The sequence below is a fragment of the Bos grunniens genome, chromosome 25 (genome assembly GCF_055505025.1).
Source record: "Bos grunniens cultivar Pamir isolate PY7600 chromosome 25, Bosgru_T2T1.0, whole genome shotgun sequence".
In the NCBI taxonomy this organism is placed as follows: Eukaryota; Metazoa; Chordata; class Mammalia; order Artiodactyla; family Bovidae; genus Bos; species Bos grunniens.
In genome coordinates, this window is record NC_141189.1 from 9,636,517 (window position 1) to 9,650,729 (window position 14,213).

Genomic DNA, 14,213 nt, shown 5'->3' on the forward strand with positions numbered 1-14,213 from the left:
GCTACACAGAAAAGGTGACCTAGAGGGAGGTTGCTCTGGGTCTATCTGTACTGTGCTCCTCTGTGACTTTTTTCAATTTATTTATTTATTTTAAAAAACTTTCTGGCTGCCCCTCAAAGCATGCTGGATCTTAGCTCCCCGATCAGGGATCAAATCTGTGCCCCCTGCGGTGTAAGTGCAAAGTCTCCACCACTGGACCGGCAGAGAAGCCCTCCTGGGTGATTCTTGCCAAGCTCTTTATGAAGGGCTCAGGGCCCCGGGCTGTTCTGAGAGGCTGATAAGTTACAGCAAACTCTGCCTCACCCTGTGGGATTGTCGTTATGGCTTCTAGAAAAACTGAGATTAGCCTGTCCAATCTATTATCAGAACACCTCTCTACCTGCAGACGCTAGGGGTATATGTGGGAGATAGGAAGCTGGTTTTCCTTGTGGCCTGGCACTGCCACCTTTCTGCCACAAAACTGTAAGGTTTTATTAGCAAAATGCCAACACAAGCACAGACCGGGGGCCATGTCCTAGAGGGTCTCTTCCCACCCTCTCACCCCATCGTGAGTCTGAGGCTGAGTCTGAACACTCCACGAGCAGGGGAGATGTGCTGGAAGCAAGGTGAAGACCAGGAAGATGCGCTCCAGGGTCAGTCCAGGGCATCACTTTATCCAAACCAAAGGCTGTGACTCTCAGCAGTAAGGACTCTCGTAACCCAGCAAGAGAGGCTTCTGCTCTAACTGGCCACTGGGGCCATTGTCTTCTGACACAGCCTGGCCAGGAGCCCTGCCATCTGTAGAAGGGAGTTCACACCTTCCGCTATTTTCATATGCGTGTATCCAATTTCCTGGGGGGGGAAAAAATCCAACTTAAATCTGGTTAGTAAGTGAGGGAAGAGTCTTAATTCTTAAAACCTGAACATCTGAACCAAAGGTTTGCTCAAAATTGATGCAGGGGACTCAAACTCCAGCTGGAAAATGAACTCTGAAAAGTTCATCTTGTTTCCTAAAAAGAATACTGATAGTTCTTTAATGGGTGCATGCGTGCTCAGTCGCTCAGTCATATCTGACTCTTTGCAACTCTATGGACTGTGGCCAGCCAGGCTCTTTTGTCCATGGGATTATCTAGGCAAGAGTACTGGAATGGGTTGCCATTTACTCCTCCAGGAGATCTTCCCTACCCAGGGATCAAATCTGTGTCTCCTGCATTGACAGACAGATTCTTTACTACTGAGTCACCTGGGAAGCTCTTTGACGGGTGCCACTAAGAAAATGAAAAAAAAAAAAAAAAAGCCAGACTGCATTTGTCAACAGAATTCACCCAAGAGGTTGAATTTTACTCTTATTTAACTTACATCTCAATTAATCTCACTTATATGACAAGTAAATAAATACCTCTCTCATGAACACAGCCATCCCAGGGAACATCAGGTCACTGCCTGGCAGGATTGGCGTAAACAAGCCCCTAGCCCCTGGGACAACCTGCCATTGACTGAGCATCTTCCAGGCACCTAGCCTGTGAGTGAAACAGCCTCAGCGTGGCCCACATTCCTGGGGAGAGAGGCATTGCTCTACTCTCACTGACCTTGATAAACTCCAGTTTCAAGTATTCTGCCATCTGGAAGGTTTTACACACTCGAAAAATGTTGCCGATGATGTCTTCTGGGGAATAGCCAAGATGCCACAGGTGAGCAAGGATCTGGACAAAAGAAAAGACACGGAGGCTGTGCAACTGCGGGCGACAAGGATACGGCGGGTGCGGCTAAACCCAAACCAGGGTCGGCCCGTCACACGGCTGGGAGTGGGCAGACCACCCGAGACAGCACAGGCGCTTCTGGGAATCGGCCCCACGGGGCAACCCGGCTCAAGGTCCATGCCCTTTAGGTCTTGGAGGGTGGGGGTGATCCACGTTCCCAGCAGGCAGACAGAACACTGCAAATGTTCTCGACTATACTGCAAGACGAGTCCACCACTGTGCCCTGAAATATCTTAATCCAAGGCTCTTTTATTTTTTCTTTCCTGTGTTTACTATTTTTTAAATTGCAGGACAGTTGCTTTACTGTATTCTGTTGGTTTCTGCCATACAACACTGAGAATCAGCCATAAGTATACATACATCCCCTCCCTCCAAGGCTCTTAAAACGCCTTATTAATCATCCCAGTAAGCACCCTGGAGTGACTGCTGTGCTGAGTTGTCACTTGTGACACACACTCACAGCACAATTAGGCCTGAACAAATCCTGACCAGGGCAGAGATGACGACAGAGGTCACAGCCTCCTGCCTTCTCAACCCGAGGCCCCAGTTCCAACCCCAACCCCATCCCACCCAGTAGCAGGGTCTGGAGTCAGTTTCCTTGGCTCCCTGGGGTGCATTCTGGGGCTGGGGAAGCTCTGCGCCCATAAATCTGACGGCTCCCTTCAGTGCCGGGGAGTCTGCCTCAGTCTCCCAGCCTTGTGCTCCAGTTTCATGAGGTCTGCGTGTGTGTGTGCTTAGTCACTCAGTCGTGTCCAACTCTGTGACCACATGGACTGTAGCCCGCCAGGCTCCTCTGTCCCTGGGGATTCTCCACGCAAGAATGCTGGAGTGGGTTGCCATTTCCTCCTCCAGGGGAATCTTCCCAACCCAGGGATCGAACCCACGTCCCTGCGATGGCAGGTGGATTTTTGGCCACTGAGGTCTAGCCTTGTCCTAAACCCAGTCAACTTCTATCTTGGTTTGGTGGCAGTAGGAAGAGGGAACCCGGCTGCCATCAGACCAATGGCCTCAGATCACACCACGGCCCCCATGTGGACTCGAGGGCCACAGCAACCTCAATGATGACCTCTGGAATCGGCTCACAGGACCCAGCCTGGGTCCCTGGATGTCCATTCCCAGGCTCTTCACAGCTCCCCTCCACTGAGAGAAAGATGGCTTCTCCACAAAGCAAGGAATTGGGGACTTCCCTGGTGGTTCAGTGCTAAGAATCCACCTTGCAATGCAAAGGATGTGGGTTTGACCCTTGGTCAAGGAACTAAGATCCCACATACCTCGGAGCAACTAAGCCTGTGTGTCACAACTAAGACCCTATGCAGCCAAATAAACAAATATTAAAAAAAAAAAATAGGCAAGGAGTTGGGCTGTTCTTTCCTCATGTCCTTGGTGGACAAATCCCTCTTATAGAAAATCTAATTAGAGTAGAAACGCATGATGCTGACTTCCAAGTTGATTACTTTTAAGCTATGTGATTACAGTAAGGAGTCTAGCTTCTGAGCCAGATTTCTCAACTGTAGAGGGTACCCAACTCTTAGCATCAGTTAGGATCAGTTAGAGGATGCTCAACTCCTAGCACCAGTTTAGAATGAGATGGAGTAAAGTGCCCAGCCCAGGGAGCACCCCCTCTGCCCTTTTCAAGGAGCCAGAGGTTTCCCCCGAGTCAAGAAAGGGTGAGACCAACCTTGTAGGCCTCGTCGATGTCGGCGCTCACACAATGCTGGATCATCTCCTTTACCAGCAAGGGGTGGGGCTCATCACAGACCTGCCCAAACCAGAAAGAGATGGCCCATCAGGGTTGGACAGGGCCCATCCAAGGGGGAGCCCTGCTAGATCCATGTCTGGGCACCCTAGGTAACCAAGGTCTTCATTTGCTGTCTGCGTGTCTCCAGCAAGCAGAACCAGGTGTGGGACTGTCTCTCTCGCAACCCAAGTGAAAGCTGAGCAGTTCCAGCGGCCCTGGCAGGTAAATGCTGCCCTGTCGACTGTGATGGCCACGCCGGCTCTTACCTTGAACACATTCTCACTGTTGATGAAGCCAAATCCCGAGTAAGTAGACTGCAAGTTGTTCAACGCCTGCCGAGGAGCAGAAACACGGCCAGGGAGATTATTCCGTCTCTGCCGGCCGCACCCCCTCCTCTTGGGAGTCTGCGTTTAACCCGTTCCTTGCAGGCCCACTCCCCCGAGGCCCGAGGCAACCCCACCACCAGGGTGTCGGGTCAACATCCCCTGGTTTGGCTATGTTCATCCCCATGCAGCAGTCGCCTCCTTCTCCCTATAAAGCGAGGGGTGTGGCCAGTCCGGGAAGCCAGGGCGGCAGCCGCACGCACCTGCCTCATGTCGCCCTGGGCGGTGAAGATGATGGCTTCCAGGCCGTCGTCCGTGTACTGGACCTTCTCCTTCTCGATGACGCTCAGGAGCCTGGCAAGAATCTGCGTGTCGGTCAGCTTCGTGTAGCGGAGGACGGCGCACCGGGACTGAATGGGCTCTGGACCGGCGGGAAGAGAGTCAGGCTCCGGGGCAACGCACATCCGGACCCTGTCAGTCCTTTAGTTACGGGGAATGAGCCGCACGATGCCCGTGGCCCAGCCACGTGGGCAGCACTCCCCCCTACCCAGCAGGTGCTTAAGGGGAACCCAGCCATCAGGGCTCGACTTCAATCATCAACCAATAAAGGCCCCAGCCTGCACTGCCTGGGCTGAGCTTGGCTGACCTTTCCCAGAAGCGGAAAAGATCTTCGAGGATAGAGACACGCGTGCACCACAGCCCACAAGAGGGTCACTGCCGGCCCAGCTGGGATTCGGAACCACCGTGTACACTGTGTGTGTGGGCCCTCCTGGGCAGGTCACCACCCAGCCAGGCGAGGGTGAGAATGGGGCACCTGCCTGGCTTCTTTAAGCTTCCCTGGGAGACTCAGACGCATGTGAAAACCACCATGCGGACGAATGCGGAATTCTGGGAGCTGTCCCTGAACGCTGTTCAGACTGTGACAACGGCGACTGCATGATCGCCAAGCCCCGGGTGGGTTTCTCTCTCTGATCCATCCTGTTCTGCTGCCCCACTGGCTTTCCTCAAAATGTTCTGGCCTGCCCAGGCAAACCCTTTGACCACCCCGAGGTCACAGTACAGTCCACCTCTGACCCTCGTACGTAAAATCTTCCACAAACCTCACCCGTCTCCACTCTCCAAACCTCCCCATCTGGTACCACACCTTCTCTTCTGCTGCTAAAGAGCCCATGTGAGCGCCACGAGGACCCCGAGCCATGCACAGCTGACCCTCACCTATGATTTTATCTGAAGCGTTACAAGCGAGAGCAAAGCGGGTCGTCTTGGAGTAGATTTCCATGGTCCTCCTCAAGGCTTGCTGGGCTCCATCAGTCATGCTGAGAAGAAGAACACAAGGGGAGGTCTGCAGCTGAGACCCAGATCCCCTCCAAAGGACCCTGGGAAGCCAGCTCTCCTAACTGAGCATGCTCAGTCTCCCTCCGGGACCCCGTGTGGGTCTCACGCCCGCTGGTTGTACACAGACAGAGCACAGGCTGCCTGGGACCGCCCTGAAGCTCCTTCATCTGCTCGTGTGGGGACTTTGGGGCTAATTATCTGAGTCTCAGTGTCATCGCCCATAAGAAGACAATGCTACTGCCCACCTCAGAGTGTTGGTATGACAAACAAGACAATAACACACAGAGTGTTCAGCAGAGAACCTGCCAAGATGCAAATGGAGACATGTAAGTGCTGGATAGATGTTACTGCTATAAAAGCGTTACAGTAAAATGGCTAATGTTAAGGAAAATGGCTAAGATGCAGCCCCAGGATGGAACAGAAAACAGCAATTAAAAACTATGCTGACAACAAGATTATAACCACATGGAACTCTACTTTTTATAAGAAAAAGCCAGGATATAAAAATTATACTATTATCATCCCAATTATATAAAAACGCATAGTGTAGAAAAACTGTCGATGAAATAAAGCAAGATTGTACTCACATCTTCTAAAATTTCTTCAAAGAACACGAACTCTGTTATTTTCCTAAATGTCACTTAACAGTTTTTCATTTATCCTGGTAATGCGTGCACAACACTGTGACTACCCTCAATGCTCAATGTCACTGAAAGTCAAAGTCGCATCAGTCTCTCTGCGACCCCATGGACACACAGTCCATGAAATTCTCCAGGCCAGAATACTGGGGTGGGTAGCCCATCCCTTCTCCAGGGGATCTTCCCACCCCAGGGATCGAACCAGGGTATCCTGTACTGCAGACGGATTCTTTACCAACTGATCTATCAGGAAAGCCCACTCAGTGTCACTAATGGTGTACTTTAAAGGACTGGAAATGGTAACTTTTCTGTTAGGTGTATTCCACCACAATTTAAAAAAAAAATCATTTAAATTACGCATGTCAGTGATGCTGGAACAAACAAATGAACTGTCTTGGATGTTTGTAAGTTACTTAATTAAGATCAGGTTTAAGGCTCAGGCCCCTGTGGAATCATGTTTCAAGATGTGATGAGCAAATCTACCACAGAAGTGCAAAGGCATGAGCTTTTTCCTCCTAAGTTAGTAAATCCAGGCAGGAAACTTGGGGATCAAGGTGACGGGTTCTCGGCGAGGCCCCCTACCTGTCTGCTTCATCCAGGATGATGATCTTGTGCCGTCCTTTGGGCAGGGTGACTTTCTGCTGGGCAAACATTTTGATTTTGTTCCTCACAACATCGATGCCTCTGGAACGATGAGCCACAGGTTATTGTCACTGAGACCAATTCAGTTACCTTTATGGGGGACTTTCAACCCTCAGAACACCACCATGGACCCAATTTTGTTTTTAAGTCTCTTTTTTGGGGCAACTCTCATTATTTATAAGGATTGACATTTCATTACTTTTATCCCTTCTTGGAGGTTTTCAGAAGAACAAAGGGAAAAAAAATTTACTTCTTTTTGAAAAACGGAATGAAACTCATTTTATCTTGCAATTATCATATGGGGGACCCACTGGACCCTTTTACAGTCTAAGATATATTTTGGGGGTCTCCATAGTCTTACACTCCCATACTGCACCTGGAAACATTTGCTATTTCATCATCCCAGTAACTGTCGCATCATTCAGTTCAGTTCAGTTCAGTCGCTCAGTCGTGTCCGACTCTTTGCGACCCCATGAATCGCAGCACGCCAGGCCTCCCTGTCCATCACCAACTCCCAGAGTTCACTGAGACTCATGTCCATCGAGTCAGTGATGCCATCCAGCCATCTCATCCTCTGTCGTCCCCTTCTCCTCTTGCCCCCAATCCCTCCCAGCATCAGAGTCTTTTCCAATGAGTCAACTCTTTGCATGAGGTGGCCAAAGTACTGGAGTTTCAGCTTTAGCATCATTCCTTCCAAAGAACACCCAGGGCTGATCTCCTTTAGAGTGGACTGGTTTCATCATTACTCATCAATAATTCCCAACTATGCCACAAAAGACTAAAATAATAAGAAAACGAAATGATGATGGAAGTGCTTAGAATACTGCAATATTGAGGGGGAAAAACTGTTACTAACTACTGCCCCATCCCTCAGTTTCTTATTGTTTTGTGAGGTTCTACATTATCTTTCTAGAAGATACAAAAGTAGTTCAGATACACCACCTGAAAGCTCTCATTGACCACAGTGGAAAATTCAAAATTTTCCATTTTCTACCCATAATGCCACAGAGAAGTGGCAGAGGAAGATGTTTCATCATTATTAGACAAGTCAGAAAATGAAGCAGGGAAACAGGATTCTAGACTTTGATGATGAGGATGAAATTGATCACACGGACAAAATTTCAGGGTTTAAGAGTCTTTGGATGCCAAAATCCCCCGTGAATTTTCTCAAACTTGAGAATCGAGGAGTGGGACTTCCCTGGTGGTCCAGTGGCTAAGATGCCGGGCTGCCAATGCCGGGGCCTGGGTTCAGTCCCTGGTCGGGGAACGGGATCCCACATGCCGTAACTAAAGATTTCATGTGCCACAACTGAGACTCGGTGCATCCAAATAAATTAATTAATTTAAAAAAAAGAATCAAGGAGTGAACATATTTCTAAGGACAAAACCTGAACATATTTTCATCCAGTTAGTCACTCAACAGGAAGGACTTAGCTCCCCAAGGTCTTGTAACAAGAACACAGACCATCCCGTTTTGCTAAAAGAGCATTTGACAGTATTCATTCATCTTTGATGAGGTTTGAACACCCACGTTTACATACAGTCTGTAAGCGATCAAAAGCTGAAGGCAGGTGTGTTTGACAAGGTGACTTGAAAGGAAATATATGATAAAGGAACAAAAAAAAAAACCCATGGTACTCATCACTCTATTAAATCTAAAATTACATATATTTGCAATTATGGGCTATCTCTTCAACAAAATTAAGAGCCACCAAAGTTTTCAAAACTAGTGAGTTTGATGATATATGGGTGTGAAGAAAAGGAGGTAATGGTAAGCTTGAATCAATTCGTATCTGCTACCTGGAACTGGCATTTACAAAAGGCTCAACTGCAGGTGTGCTCCTGATGCCGGATGAACAGTGAGCTGCACTTAGAGCCTGTCTCAGGTCCATACACGTCATCCAAACCAGAAAACACTGCAGAGTGAAAAGCCACGTCCTCAAGGGGACAGCCAAAGGCAGGCTCTGCAGACATTTTATTCAACAGGTCCTCATTTCATAATCCTCAACTATCCCGTATCTAAACAGTAAATCGGGGAGACTTCCCTGGTGGTCTGGTGGTTAAGACTCAAGCTCCCAAGTAAACCAGGGAGGCTTCCCTGGTGGTCTGGTGGCTAAGGCTCAAGCTCCCAATGCAGGGGGCCTGGGTTTGATCCCTGGTCAGGGAACTACTGAAGACTGTGAAGTCAGGAGGAGAAGGGGACGACAGAGGATGAGGTGGCTGGATGGCATCACCGAGTCAACGGACATGAGTTTGAGCAAGCTTCAGGAGATGGTAAAAGACAGGCGTGCTGCAATCCACGGGGTTGCAAAGATTCGGACACGACTGAGCGACTGAACAACAGGGAACTAGATCCCACATGCTGCAAGTAAAGTACCCTGCGTGCCGCCACGAAGACCCAGCACAGCCAAATAAATAAATATATTTTTTTAAATGGTTAAGGTGGTTAACTTTTTTTTTAAGATGGCAAGTTTCATGTAATGTGTATTTTAGCACAATTAAAACCAATTTTTAAAATCTCCCTTAAAAAAGAACTAAAGCAGTAAGTCAAGTGCCTATGATGTCACATCACCAAGCCAGCAATCCTGGTTCTCTTTTGTTGGAAAGATTAAAGGAAAACACAAAGCTGGCGAGACAAGCTCTACATGCTACAGAGATCTGAAAAATAGCTGTTTCTATGACAACCCAAAATGTACAACATGCGCTACCCTTCAGGCCTAACTTCCAAGGCGTACCTGTCGTTTGAGGCATTGAGCTCCAAAACCGCATCCTTGAGGGCCGGGCCCAGCAGGGCTCGTGCCAAACACAGGATGCTGGTGGTCTTGCCGGTTCCCGGGGGGCCCTAGCAATGAGGTCTCCAGTAAGTGCTTTGAGCCAACAGAATGAAGGTAACCAAACTCCCTCTTTACTGCTCACCACTGTACCCGCTCACCCCCTCTAGAACTGTCCTCACCCCAATCTGCAGCCAATCTCCACAGCAACCAGCCCGCAGGTTGGGAGGGAACCCTCTCCCATGGTCGAGGGGAGTGGTCTGGGCTCTGTGATCATGAGCCTCCTTGAGGAGGAAGCTCTGTGCACAAGAATGTACCTAAGAGGGGGGCGAAACCCAGACTCCAGGACGTGGCACAGGGCCAGGACCTGGTACTCACAGCGATAATGATGTTGGGCACGTTCCCTTCCCTTGCAAAGACCTGAGGGAAGAAACGCTTGTGAAAACTGGTTCACCTGCCAACTTGACCGGTCAGGGCCCCCCAGCCACACAAGCTCTCTCACTTCGGGGTCTCTGCACATGCCATTCCAGCCTCCTCTCCTTTCTCCACTCCCTGCCCTGCCAGGTCTGACTTCCAATCACTTAGCTTTGGTCACTTCTTCCACTTGGGGCTTAAGGCACTGTAATCAGGCTAACTCTTTCCTGAACTCCTCCCATGTACGCCCACGGCCCCTGGACTTCCCCTAACTGAGCGTTGATCACATGGCCTGTTGCCGTTAACGCTGCCCTGGTGAGTCTGTGAGTCTCATACAGACTCGGCATCAGTTCTATTCTGCTCACCAGGATATAAACAGTTCCCAAAACCACATCGCATCTGGCCCAGAGAAGATACTCAAACATCTGCAGATGAATAAGTCTGTAAAATAAATACCTTGGTAGCCACTGACGTCTAAGCCCCAACGACAGCGGAGACCCCCTCTGTCATATCTCAAATAGCTGGGTTTCTAGACTCCACCTAAAGACCTCTCGGGCTGGAAATTCAAAGCTCGCTCTATGCCTGAACATTTCTGCTTGTCCTCTACACGTGTCACCCTGAAGCCTGTTGCCTTGTTAATTAGTTCCTTCAGGCAGGGCTGGCCAAGCTATGGTGGAAGGGAAGGTGGCGGGGCGGCGCGGGGGAGTGGGGATAACCCAATCTGGGGCCTATTTTTATAAGCCCCCTAGCTAAAAATGGTTTTCACATTTTTAAAGGCTTGTTTAAAAAATAAAGAATATTTGGACCTCCTTGGTGGTCCAGTGGTTAAGAATCTGGCTGCCAACGTAGCAGACATGGGTCCAATCCCTGCTCCGGGAAGATCCCACATGCCATGGGGCAACTAACCCAGTGAGCCACAACTGCTGAAACCCGAGTGCCCTAGAGCCCCCGGTCTGCAGTAAGAGAGTAGCCCCCGCTCGCTGCAACTAGAAAAAAGGCCCAGCACAGCAGCACAGACCCAGCACAGCCAAAAATAAAGAAATAAAACAGTTTTTAAAAAACTTAAAAAAAAAAAAACAGAATATTCGACAAAGACTTTATATGGTTTCAAAGTCTAAAATACCTATTCACTGGCCTTTACAGAAAGTTTGCCACTGATGCTTCTGAAGAATACAAAACAATCTGGTAAATCCTAACAAGCCAGCCCTTCAAACATCTGAAGTTACCCACTCCAGCTCCTAAGTTTCTCTCCAAACTGAGTATCTCCTATTCCCTTAATTCTTCTAGATTCGTGGCTATCTTCCTCCAAATGCCTTGAGCTTATCAAAGCCACAGTAATGAGATGTTTAAGATCATCTTTCAGGGACTTCCTTGGTTAAGACTCCACGCTTCCAATGCAGGGTTTAGGAGTTCCATCCCTGGTTGGGGAGCTGAAATCCCACAGGCTGCATGGCACAGTCAAAAAATACAAACAAAAATCAATCACCTTAAAAACTCACTCACCTCCAGCCGGCTTACGGTGTCTTCATTCCCGACAATTTCATTCAACTTTACTGGTCTGTATTTTTCAACCCTGTTTTTAAGAAAATGCAGAAAGATGTTGACGAGGCTATTTTCACGCTACCCAAAAAGAAAGCACAAAAGGGCGATGCTGGGAGCTTTGTCAGAGGTGATATACTTTCAGTAAATATATAGCAAATGGTTGCAGGTTTTAAAGAGGTGTTCGAGTGCTGTTTGAAAAGTCCACTGCATGTGAATCGTGTACCAAAGGCTTCAAACCCGTCACAGCAGAGAAACACCTGTTGCTGCTGGAGGAGGGCCAGAGCCGGCCATCTGGAGCAACATGACGCTGTGGCACCACAGCCTTCCTGCCACAACAGAAGGCCAGTGCGTGTGGCACTGACATCACTTGCTCTGACAGACACCGAAGCAGCCGAGCCCCCGTCTCACCCCTCACCTGCCAGTGTCTGCAGAAGCACGCCAGGGGCCCAGCAGGGCCGGCTAGACAGAGACCACAGGCAGACTGGACAGGCTGGTGGCCTGAGGACAACACTTCTCTTTCTTAAAAAATTAATTTGCTTTTGGCTGTACCACGTGGCTTGTGGGATCTTAGTTCCCCGATCAGGGATCAAGCTCTCATCCCCTGCACTGGAAGCTTAAGACTGCTGGACTGCCAGAGAATTCCTAATACTTCTCTCTTTTAATTAACAAGCAAGCTATGTGATGAGAGAAAAATTATTTTCTTCAGCTCTGAGAACAGAAATGGAAGTAGACTTGCTGGGATTTGACCATCAGGATTTCCTCTGCCCTTTACTATACTCCCTGATTTACTCTGAGCTGGTACCCACTCCAGGTACTGGTCTTGCCCCAAAAGCAGCAGGACGCAAAGAAGCTTGTTTGCCACATACTGCAGAAAATAAAGGGACAGCTCTTCTCCAAGGTCAGCAGATGAGAGCATGCTTGGTCCTACTCATTTATTCTTCACATATAGCCCCCCTCCAGGTACCAAGTGCCGTGGAAGGATTTAGAACTCTCAGGAGGAGAAAAGCAGAAGGTGCAGAGATGAAGAAGACACGGTTCTTGCCATCAAGGGCTTTCCCACTAGAGGAGAGATACAGCTTAGCAAATTCTATGACAAAGCTAAGCTGCTTATATAAACCACGTGCTGTGGAAGCCTGGGGAAGGAAGAACTGTCACCTCGGGATGTTTGGAGCTGAAATTTGAGCTAGACTTTGAACAAGGCAAATGTACTCCTCCTCAAGGGACTTCTCAGCTGGTTCCCCTGCCTGAAAGCTCTCTCTCTGCACGGCCAAATGGCTTACTCCCTAAATTCAGGTCTTTACTCAAATATCATCTCATCACAGGCCTTCCCTTACCTCCACAGCTATTTGCTCCACAGAGCCTGTCACCATCAAATACTGTTGCTGTTCAGTCTCTGAGTCAGATCTGACTCTGCAACCCCAAGCACTGCAGCACGCCAGGCTTCCCTGTCCTTCACTGTCTCCCTGCATTTGCTCAAACTCATGTCCACTGAGTGGGTGATACCATCCAACCATCACATCCAGTCGCCCCCTTCTCCTATTGCCCGCAATCTTTCCCAGTATCAAATGTACTATATGTCTACTCGTTGATTTTTCACTTTGTTGTCTTTCTCTATCAAATGTGAGCTCTGTGGCAACACAGTTTGCTTTGCACACTGAAGTATCTTTAAGCATCTAAAATAGGATTGTGCCTGAAATTTATAAGGCAAACCACATACGTCATTTTACACTTTCTCGTAGCCACATTTAAAAAGGTAAAATTGGACGAGCTTAATTTTACTAACATAATTTAGAGAACCTAATACATTCAAAGTATTATCATTTTCAACATGTAATCAAAATTACTGAGATTAAAAAAAAAAAAGAAGTCCTTGAAATCCGGTGTATGCTGTACACTTAAAACCCATCTCAGTTCGGACTAGCATCATCTCCAGTGGCTGGGGGACGGCACGGTGCAGCGTATATATTCCAATAAGTTATACTGCCCTTTATTTAGATATCTGTTCTCACCCACAAGTGGGGTGGGCTGGAGGGATGGGAATACACAGCGGAGGCAGGGAGGAAAGCATTACGACGCCCAGTGGCGAGAACTGTGAGAGGTGCGCACAGGGAGCGGGACACCAGCAGAGAGCCTGCCCCACACCTGCGCCGGGGGCGGGTGACTCCCCACGTCACCATTTCCTCCCAGGTCCCCAGGATGTTGCTATTTAAAGTGAGCAAGCCGCGGAGAACAGGCCGGTGCCTTCTGCAACACCATCCCCGATTCCGAACCTGCGTCCGACACTTTCCGCTCTGCGATCATCAGAGTCCCAGCTGGCAGAGCGCCTGTGCAAGAGTGGGTGGTGGCAAGGGGTAGCTGTTTTCAGCGAGCACTGTGGTGATCAAAACGCCGCTTCTAGAGTCCAGGCTGGCCACTCTGCACCCCAGATGGGCTCAGCGACCCACAACTCTTGCCGCCTTCAAATAATAACCCACTGGACACGACCCCGGGACCTCCTGCTCTGCTCAGGTGAATGAACTCCCGCCTCTGCGCCACCCTGGGACACACAGCCCGCCGCTCGCCCACCCACACGTCCACGGGCCCCATCGTGGATGGCCTGGGTCCTCACCACGGCAGCTCGTAGTGGCCGGCGCTGCCGGGGGCCTTGCTGGGGCCTGGAGCAGCGTCCTGGGCCCCGCACTCGCCAGTACCACCACCGCTGTCCTGCGCCTCCATTCTCGCGCCGCCTTTTCCCGCCACCGGAGACCCCCGCCCGTGACGCCATCACGCAGTCCCCGCCCCTATTTCCGAAGGACGCTGGGCGCGAGCGGAAGCCGTGGAGCTGTCCCCTCTCCGCGCCTGCGCAGAGGGACTGCCCGGGCTGGCACCCGTTGCTATTGGCCGCAGTTGCTAAGGGAGACCTGGCGTCCGGCCTCCTGACTAAGAGGAAGGCGAGACCCGACTGCGCGGCTTTTCGAGATCGCTGGTCGCTCCGGGAAGGGACGTTGGTTGGTTTTCGTCTTTGATTTGTCTGGGAGGCCCTCTCCGCGTGGCGCGTCGGGAAGCGCTGTGCTGAGATGGGGCCTCGCGCC

General features: G+C 49.8%; 1 protein-coding gene across 2 annotated transcripts; it reads right to left on the reverse strand.

The window, feature by feature from the left end:
- Positions 1-419: 419 nt before the first annotated feature.
- On the reverse strand, positions 420-13,898 carry RFC2 (replication factor C subunit 2). Of its 2 annotated transcripts, XM_086374579.1 has the most exons (11): positions 13,751-13,898; positions 11,104-11,173; positions 9,565-9,606; positions 9,151-9,257; positions 6,356-6,457; positions 5,016-5,116; positions 4,064-4,221; positions 3,744-3,809; positions 3,418-3,498; positions 1,569-1,682; positions 420-831 (listed from the first exon to the last, which is right to left on the reverse strand). In XM_086374579.1, exons 1-11 carry the CDS (start codon positions 13,855-13,857, stop codon positions 721-723), a joined length of 1,059 nt encoding a protein of 352 aa, XP_086230705.1. In that variant the 5' UTR covers positions 13,858-13,898; the 3' UTR covers positions 420-720. The 2 variants fall into 2 exon arrangements, with proteins under 2 accessions (XP_086230705.1, XP_086230706.1); XM_086374580.1 differs by lacking the exons at positions 9,151-9,257; positions 9,565-9,606.
- Between the last annotated feature and the right edge of the window lie 315 nt (positions 13,899-14,213).

Bases quoted from the DNA above. Each gene is read 5' to 3' on its own strand.
- RFC2 (XM_086374579.1), bottom strand. From the start codon at position 13,857: ATGGAGGCGCAGGACAGCGGTGGTGGTACTGGCGAGTGCGGGGCCCAG. The intron at 5,117-6,355 runs GTAGGGGGCCTC...TCTTCTTCTCAG, and splicing joins ATCCTGGATGAAGCAGACAG to CATGACTGATGGAGCCCAGC. The intron at 4,222-5,015 runs GTGAGGGTCAGC...CCGCCGGTCCAG, and splicing joins CGCTTCAGATAAAATCATAG to AGCCCATTCAGTCCCGGTGC.